This window comes from Rhamphochromis longiceps, linkage group LG1 (genome assembly GCF_057381845.1).
Source record: "Rhamphochromis longiceps isolate RC_006_pf linkage group LG1, R_longiceps_female_GT1.1, whole genome shotgun sequence".
Classification (NCBI taxonomy): Eukaryota; Metazoa; Chordata; class Actinopteri; order Cichliformes; family Cichlidae; genus Rhamphochromis; species Rhamphochromis longiceps.
The window spans coordinates 20500705-20510329 of NC_140557.1; the positions used below are offsets into that span (position 1 = coordinate 20500705).

General features: G+C 38.0%; 1 protein-coding gene across 1 annotated transcript; it reads right to left on the bottom strand.

The window, feature by feature from the left end:
- Positions 1-5105: 5105 nt before the first annotated feature.
- Positions 5106-8338, bottom strand: LOC146678646 (histamine H2 receptor). The gene is made up of 2 exons (XM_085411175.1): positions 7537-8338; positions 5106-6491 (listed from the first exon to the last, which is right to left on the bottom strand). Exons 1-2 carry the CDS (start codon positions 8336-8338, stop codon positions 6196-6198), a joined length of 1098 nt encoding a protein of 365 aa, XP_085267301.1. The 3' UTR covers positions 5106-6195.
- Between the last annotated feature and the right edge of the window lie 1287 nt (positions 8339-9625).

The window sequence follows — 9625 nt, forward strand, 5'->3', positions numbered from 1 at the left end:
CTGATGTACTCATCTTGTCCATCCTGGTCACTCCCAGTGAACATCTTGACATCTTCAGCTCAGCCTCCTGTCATTTTGTCAGTGCCACCATCTCCAAACTATGCATCGTAGCAGGTCACGCCTCTTTAGGTAGTCAAACTCGTCGACCTTCACTACCACTACTTCTTGCTTCACTGCATGTATTCTGTCTCGTTTCAACCGTCTTTCATTCCTCATCTCTCGAGTGCACACTGCCACCTTTCCAGGCTCTCTTCCACCTGCTCCCTACTCTTTGTAAAGATTAGTGTTGTTTATGAACATCAAAGGCCACAGAGACTCCTGCCTGACCTCAACTGTCAGTCTGCAAACAAGAAGGGGCTGAGAACAGATCCCTGATGCACTCACACTCTCATCTTACTCCTACTGCAAAAATCACCATGGTTAAAGCACATATATATATATAGAACTGACTTAACTAAATCTAAAATAAAAACTAAAACTAGTTGGGAAATAACATTTAAACTATATATATATACATGCACACACACACATCCTTAGTTTTAGTTTTTGCTACTTTGGTAAATAAGAAATTTTATTTAACTGCCCTTATGTAACCTTGGATGTCTACAAGACGTAGTCAATTGCTTTCAAAAAGTTCTGTTTTTATTGTAGTACTTGCACTGATTTTCCTAAATTCTGCTAGAAAATTTTTCCCTCCATATAATATTTATTAATGAAGACTGAAATGAAGAATGAAACAAAACAAAAACGAAACATTTTCAAAAACTAGAGCAAACACACTCTGGAAAGTGGTTGAAACTAAGCTGAATTAAAAGCAAAAAGTCTAAACGAAATTTTAAAAAAGGCCAAATAGAGAAAAATGAAAGAAAGAACCCCAAAACAAGCTAAAACATGTTATCATCACAGTAAAGGCTCTAAAACGTCACAACTTTTAGGTTCTGATTTAATATACAAAATACTAGAAAATTAATTCCTTTGCTGATTGCTATTTCCTCGACAAATGTTTCAGTGTCACATTAGGGCCACTGGTAAATCCTGCTCGATAATAAATTAGCTTTTGCTCTTGATACATTGGAGTGTGGTGAAAGAAAAGCCATTTCAGTCAATGGGCACTGTGTGGATGAGGCATGCTTTCTGATGAAGGGTTTGAAGCAATTTGATTCTTGGAAAGTTCCACTCTTCACATGGCCAAATGGGTTCTTTCAAGCCAAAAGCTGGACCTCAGTTATTGTTGAGTGCTAGGAGGATGCTCGGAACATGGAAACAGCCCAAAAACAAGAAGTCAGGCAACATGCAGTACAGACACATACTTCTGTTTCAACTGGCACCTTAAATGGTAGCCTCTGAAAAGGCCTTATCATTAAATAAGGCAGCTTTACTGAATGCAGCTTTGTATGCTATGTGTTTACCACAGTTATATTAGCAAATCGTTCCTCATACCTCCGACTAGTGCTGTTTAAATAATGATAATTGGTAAACATTTACAATTATAACTGCTATTAAACAACAGCAGCAGCTCTTTCATAGGTTCAAATTATGACCAAACATCACAACTACCTTGGAAAGATGCCATTAAAACCCTTATAATCTAACACTGTAGCCCAGTGTGATAAGCAACAGATTTATAACATGAAGTCATTTAATTTTTTTATATAGAGGTGAGAGAAAATGTTATAGTATCTCTTAGAAATGTAATCATGGCCCCATTGTGATTTAATTTAAAATTCCAGGCGGGTACTTTTATTTGATTTTCTCATAGGCAGTTTATAGTGTAACTACTATATATAGTGTAGCTACTTTTTGCCGGGAGCGTGAAAGGTGGAAAAGAGCAGGAAGGGTGATTGAAATGAAAGATGTTTTTTCTCTGTCTACAATCTCCACAAGAGCCGTCACAGTTTAGAGTACACGCCACATGAAGCATAAATCCGTGCCTGTTGATTTATCCTTTTAAATCAGGTTTTCATTAAAGAATCACATTCCTTAAGTAAATAAATGTATGGCTTGTTTCAAGAAACCAAAATGCTGTTGTAGTTTATTTAAAAAGGACTCCAATGCTACGTGAATAGTGCATGTAACACTGGTATTGGGCTTCATGAAACTTAAAATTAGTAGGACAGAAACGTTAAATCCTGAAACAGAAAAGAAATCCAACGGTATAAAATTATACCAATTGCTTTTGTGCAATATTATAGACATATTGATCCCTCTCTATATAAATATAGATACATTTTTTTGCCATGTTATACTTAGTAGAAACACAAGATGGCAGTACCATGTCAAGATGATAATATGCCAAGTCTTGGATTAAGCATTTGCCAGAAACAGTGAAACTATACACCATTCAGCTCCAACTTTACAACCAGTTACATTAAAAATGAAGACCAGCGATTATTCTGTGCCTGTGAAATGTTCTGCCAGGAAATATGTGGACATTTCTTTGACATGTATCACACACCTAAAAATGATGTGTGTGGTACTGGTCCAGACCAGCAAACCCATCATGCCAACCATACTCTCTTACAGCAGCAGCCTCCATCCAGATGTGGTGCCCATTGCACCTGTCCCAAGGGGGATCCAAGGTGTTAACCTAGCTTCTAAACCTCACCATCTTCCATTTGAGCATACATGGGATGCAGTGGAGCAAACCCAGTCCATGTCGGCATCCTCCAGCAACTTATAATACCCGATAGATCAGCTGTCAATGTCTCAATACCAGATGAGGGTATCCCCAGAGGTCACAAGTCTATTTCTCCGCTACTCAGAGCCATTTTGACAGCACACTAGAGACCTACATAATATTAAACATGCAGTTTAATATTGTGGGTACAGCATTACAAAGTATATATTAAAATCATTAATCTCTCTAGTTCTCTCATTTTCATAAACACAGTTCTGTAGCATACATCTCCAAATGTTTATGGGCAAAGAAACACAATAACAGGGTGTGATAGAGGGTGTTTGAACATGTAATACCCTTAAAGCCTTTAAAATGTTAATAGTTTAAAGTAAAATGTAAAAATATTCTGCTTACAAAACTGCAGTGAGGCTAATGCAGATGAACAACAGATTAAAATATTTTTATAATAGGGAGCTTTTGACAGTATTGTCTCAAGCACTGTACTTCCAAAGCCATAGAAGCAATGCATTGGACTTTATTGGGATCCGTGTTCTGTCTAGCTAGATATTAGATATTTTATCACCTTTTCAGCAAAGACCAGTGAAGCCACTTCTTGTTGTGGCAGGAATTATGACCAGAGAGAATGATAAGCTCTTATAAGATGACATATGGTGTCTGTATGAATATACTGCGTGTGAATCCCTAAGACAATCACCATTCCCCAAACCAAATCACCTGTCATTTCTGGCAGCAGTAAGGCTTAAGAAGAACTGAGGCTTCTAATGCACAACACTTCAGTGTCTTAAGAGACCAGCTTGGCAAACACCTCAGATGCTACGAAAATCACTTCTGGGTAATGCGGGAATACACCTGATCTCTGACAGGGTTTGAGTTAGCTGAAAGGGTCACATATTCATAGAAAACGTTTTTAGTGTGACTTAACAAAGAAGGACATTAAAATCCTGTTCTTGTGCACAGAGAGATGAGTGACAAAAACATGCAGAGAACCAATGTCAGAAAGAATTTAAAAATTTTAAAACTTGTCTAGGTTCATCAAAAACATTCAACTCTAGCTGAAGAAGAACTTCATTCTTTTGTAAAGGACACCTGCTGATGAAATCACTAAATTCACCCAGGCCTGAGTTTATGTATTATGCAGCAATATGAGATGGTAGTGAGACTCCATCATGTATGTTTTAGATTTAGTGGTGCTGTAAAAAAAGACACCGAGCAGGATTCGGTGAAGTTGAAGACGTTAAGATCTTCCTTAGGAGAGACCAAAATCGACAACATTAAAAATGTGTATATCAGAAGGACAGCTCAGGTGGAGCCGTATGGACACAAAGTCTTAGATGCTGAGATGGTTTCACATGACATGAGATTCATCAGGTCATGTTGGGTTTTTTTCTAACATCATTCTTTGCAAAACTACTTATGGGACCACTTGCAGCTGCCTCACAGTTTGCTCCCTTCATTATGCATGTATCGAGCTGTTGTTTCATTTTTGTGCCCTTTGTCATGAGCAATACTGGGCATAATATCAGTCGAACTTGTATCCATCTATTATGCATAAGCCAAAGGATCATTTTCTGCTTATTTTATTTATTTATTTTTTTTAAAAGCTCCGGATCTACAGCTCAACCTGTTATCTAACATGACACTGGTAGGTAGCAATTAACATAATCCATCTCATATTATTCAAAAATTTGCCCAGAAGTATAAAACAGTGAAAATATTACCAAAATAGAATGGCGTATCATTTTTTTGTGCATAGACTAACTTGCCGAGTTCTTCTCTGGGTGAAAAGAACGTTTATCTAATGACCACAAACAAGAATTTTCATTTTGAGCTTGTTAATCATCCAGGTTTGCCATACTGCTTCAATATTACCACTTCAAACAAAGAATTCCCACTGAAATAATAGACTAGGCTATACTTAATCATCATTAATTTGTTTTAACCCTCCAAAATAAAATTTTAAAAAAATGCATAATTTATATCAAACAAACCAAACTTGTATCTTCATTAGTTAGTCCTCTTACTGAGGAAAGCTAGGTATCCATGCATCCATCCTCTTCCACTGATCCTTTTTTTGGGGGGGGGGCTGGAGCCTATCCCGGCTGTCACAGGGCAGAGAGAGTGAGACAGCTAGCGAGTGCAAAATGCTACTCTACTTCAATGAGTTGAAACAAAAACATTAACAGGTAAAACATTGACAGCATATAGTACAGTTTAGCATTTATTATATACCACAGCATAGAGAAGCAGAGAGATGTTAACTGGAAGCTAACAATGCTGATGTAGAGCATCAGACCACGCATAGCTAGAAAAAAATATATGCTAAAGGATCAGCAAACATTTTTCACTATAACTTTATTTCAGTTCTGCAATGATACATCTGTAAATATCAAACTCAAACTGAAGACTTGAAAAGAAACAACTCACAGGCATCATGCTTTATTTCATAAATTATCCATATATCAATACATAAATTCTTTTATAATCAGGAATTTTTCAATCACAAACAATATACATACAAAAGGTTAATATTACGTTATTCAGATTTTCTTTTCTTTTTTAACTTCAATTTTGTGACACTTTTGATCCTCCATTTGCCCTTGCACAAACTTCAATGATGTAACTCAAGCAGAAAACCTAAAGGCTAAAATTAACTGCATAAAACGTTACGGAATTTCTGAATTCTAATCTCGATTCATTGTAAATGTACATAAACCGATAACATGACAAAAACTTTAGTGCAGATAGTGTGAGGAAGATCTTAGACTTAATATCTCAAAGTAAACAACCATAGCCTCAGATCTTATCCAAGTTATCTCTTCCCAGCACAAATGTGGTGACCTTTCTACAGTATAGATGCTTAATTACTTTCCTCCTTGCGCCCACTGAAAAGCTGTGACTTAAAGGTTAGCTTCTCCAAGCTGTTATATGCCAAGGTATTTGATGCACAGTTTAAATTGAAGAAGAGGTAGATGGTTTCAGTCCTTCAGTGTGCTTATTATCAGATACTGATGTTCAGAAATGTTTCATATAGAGAGAATTTAAAACGAACTAATTCGCTAATCGTGACCTGTGCAACAGGTTTAAACAGGCTGACACTGAAAGACTGATTATATCACTGTATGTAATGTCAATTTTTGGGAGCACAGAGAACTTTGTTGGTTGGTTATAAAACAAATAAAAGGTGGTTTTAAAGACACTGTCTCTAATTGTAAATTAAATCTCTGCAGCAGTGTGAATAAGTAAAAGAAAAAATCCAAAGCCGTTCTAAATTCATGCTCCAGTCAACTGAACACTGATTCTGAAGTTTGATAAAAAATATATTACAATCAAGATATCGCAAATTTGGATTTAATCTGCAGAGAGGAAATTTTAAATGTTTGCTATCATAACCAAATCATTCGTACTGCGACCCTTTTAAAGCTTAGTTCTCACCCTCATTACCTTGTATGGAACTATGTCAGAACATGGCTTCAGTTGTCTAGCTCAGTCAGACAATGCAGCACAGTACAGAGGTTGCTGGCCATGTTTGTGTCCATGCCGGTGGTGCTCTTTAGGTCTTAAGCCACAGACAGCAAGGTGCAGGTAGATGACACACTGGAGGAACGCCCATGGACACTGTTGTTGTTATCCAGAATTCCTGATGCAAACTGCATCTTTGATGTGGTGCAACACCCAAAAGTTCTGGCCAATTCAGGGCAGAGGGCCAGAGCTAGTTTCTGAAGGACTAGACAGAATTTCTTGCGAAAGTTTCGGTTTATCCAGAAATAGAAGATGCAGTTGAGGAAACCATTGGAAGTTGGTAGCCAGACCACTACAAACTCAATCCACTCTGGTATACTGCTACCTGTGACTGCTGTAAGGCAGAAAACAATGAGTGTTAAGGCAAGTATCAACAAAGTGAAAACAACGTACCTAGCAAAAGACAGCGGCTACTTTGACCTGCTCCCTTTTTACAGAGCAAGTAGCTCTGTATGTTTTCTTTGTCTAATTTTCACACCAGAGGCCCTTCATGGGGTGACACAAATTCCTAAAAGTGTTAGTATAATTAGTGTTAGTATAACTGCAAAAGGAACCTCCTGAGACGGAGCTGGGGATATTTCACTTGGCATTATGAGAGAAACTAAAAAAAGTCTGCTTTGGAGGTGCTTGCCTTACCCCTGAAAGCAATGATATAACCCATCAAACTAACATTTGTAGTCTTGACCTGAAAATACAAAATTCACTGATCAGGTGGAAACTGCAGTGAAACCAGCATTTAGACAGCAGCACACTTTAAAGATTAAGCTAAACCGTCGGCTTCGTTTCACAGGATATTCATCCAATATCAGATCATTTGCAGCACTCTGTGGAAAAGGTCTTCACTACTAAAAATATTCAGCTGTGACTTTTCAGTTGTGACTACTCCAAGACAGCACATGGCTGGGGTAAATGAGAAAAGTCAAAAAAGGTCTGAGTCATATAACTGGCCCCAAATCAGCTTTTTATTTACAATAATAATAATAACAAAAATATTTTTTTAAAGGGAAATGGACCTATCAATAGCCATCTAATACAATTTTTAATAAACACATTCAAATACTTACTTTTGAATTCTCTTACGGCCTTTGAAACCACAAATAAGAAATACACCAAGACAAACAAGTACATGTGAAGTTTACCTCTTCCAGTTAAGCTTATATAATCAAAGACTATCTAAACCTAAAAAAGCAAAGCTTGCTACAAAATAAGCCAGTTATATGAGTAGTTCTCAGATATTTTGTCCCAGTAAATGCCACAATTATAGACATAAACCGACTATATTACATGGGATATATTCATATATGAAATGAGGATGGTAGAAGAAAATCATCCACCATCCTCACACACTCACTTTACGTATCTAGTGAGGTTTTGCTTACCATTGTAGATCATTGCTGCCATGCAGGGAGTCCAGCAGATGTAGTAGGCTCCCATCACAGGCACAAGCACTCTGGAAGGCACATTGAGCCTACTGCGCCGCGCGCTGTCATATTTGCGCAGTTTTAACCTCTGTCTCTTGGCTGCACACCAGACTTTTAGGTTTGCAAATGTCATGATGATGGAGCAAGGGAAAAATATTACACATGTCAAGCTTAGGGAGTATCCAATATTTGTAGAGTAAGATGGATTGCAGACCAGTGATGCGGTGGAAAAATGAACTTGGATGATGCCATCTGGTAATGATATCGGCGAGAGTAAAATGGGAGGAAAGCACCAGGCGAAGGCAATCAGAAACAGCGTCCTTTTCCTTGTCAGCAGAGATGAGTACTGAAGCGGGTAAAACACCGCAATGTACCTCTCCAGGCTTATCATGGCCAGTGTGTACATGCAGGTGGAGTAGACGGTGGCATTGCAAAAGGCCACAAGGTGACAAAAACCATCTGGACCTTCAGTGTAATCCTTTAGCAGACTCACCCAAAGGTTCAAGGGCATGACCAGCAGTCCGAACGCAGAGTCTGCTGCAGTGAGCGAGAGGAGAAAGTACCGAGAGTTTCTCGACCAGCCGGACACTGAGGAAGTAATAGCCAGGAGAACTGCAATGTTTCCCAACGTGACCACGACGCCCAAAACGATTATTATGCTTATTTTGACGGAGCGGTGGGAGAGCTCCTGCTGTCTCTGAGAGTCAAACTCTGACATGTTGAAGTCGTCCGAAGTCGAGAGGTTAAGGGCTGTATACATTGTTCTACACGGTGATACAAGTGGAAACAAATCATAAGTAAACCACAGACACACAAAAGAAAAGAAAGAAAGTTGACGAAATTTTCTAAAGAAATCAAAAATATGAGCAAAATATGTGGCCGTTCGCTGCTAGGCTAACACTACAATCAGCAGCACACCTGAGGCAATTAGCGCTGGGTGGTAAATGCATTTACTGCAGCCATGCTTCAGCTCAGAAGCAGGCTAATCACGGTTAACTTTTCAGTATTTTATGAACTAAGTGGATGTTTTTATTATTATTATCATCTAATTTTTTATATTAATCATGGGTGGTTTAGCTGAAATGATTGTTTCTTCAACATGATCAGGTATTGCCCACATCATTGCTATACCCTGTAACTTAAAGGGATCTAAAAATGGAATTCTTACTAGTGTTAGTATAAATCTAAATATTCAGGACCATAAAGGGAAAGATTCCTTTATCAGCCCAAAACCATCTAACCTTTCCATTTCTATTATATTCTATTTTAGTGAGCTAATTTTCCTAACATCTATTAATATGTGTGCGCATATTGAGTGTTATGTGCAGAGATATTTCTCCTACACATTAGGGCAAACTACCAGGAAACCACTTAGCACAGCAGGTCAAAAAACATATTTCCTGTTCTATGTCCTAATCCTCTAATCTAATCTAATCTAATCTAATATAATCTAATATAATATAATATAAAGCAACTATTGTCCTGAATTGGCACTATATGTGAATCAAACTGAAAAGACCTGAATTAACATGACAGCAACACTGTACTACAAAATAGCCTGTAAAACAGGTATGCATGTTTCCACCACCATTACTATTTAAATTGTCCCCATTTGTTGTACACTAAGGTGGAAGAAAGTAAAAATATCACTTCTGACTCTATTCACAGCCTATTCCGTCAACTTGTTCCTTCTAGCTTCCAGGCCAGCCCATCTTGACAGGTTTCATCACCTGAAATAACAATGAGTCAGACAACAATTCATCACTACCAGAAAGGTCCCACAGAAGACATACACACTGTCAGCCTGACGTCTCGCTACCAATCATGGTCCAATTTCCACCATCACACACCATTAGTGTCAACCATTCCTTCACCTCCTTTTCAAGCTCAAATCTGTGCCATCGTCTCTTCTTCAAATAAATAAATAAATAGACATACAGCAACTACATGACACAAGGGTAAGAAGAGGGCTGGAAAGTGTCACCGACCTTTCCCACTTAGGTAACCAGGAAACCATCTGTTTCAGCAACATTCTTCTGTGTGACTC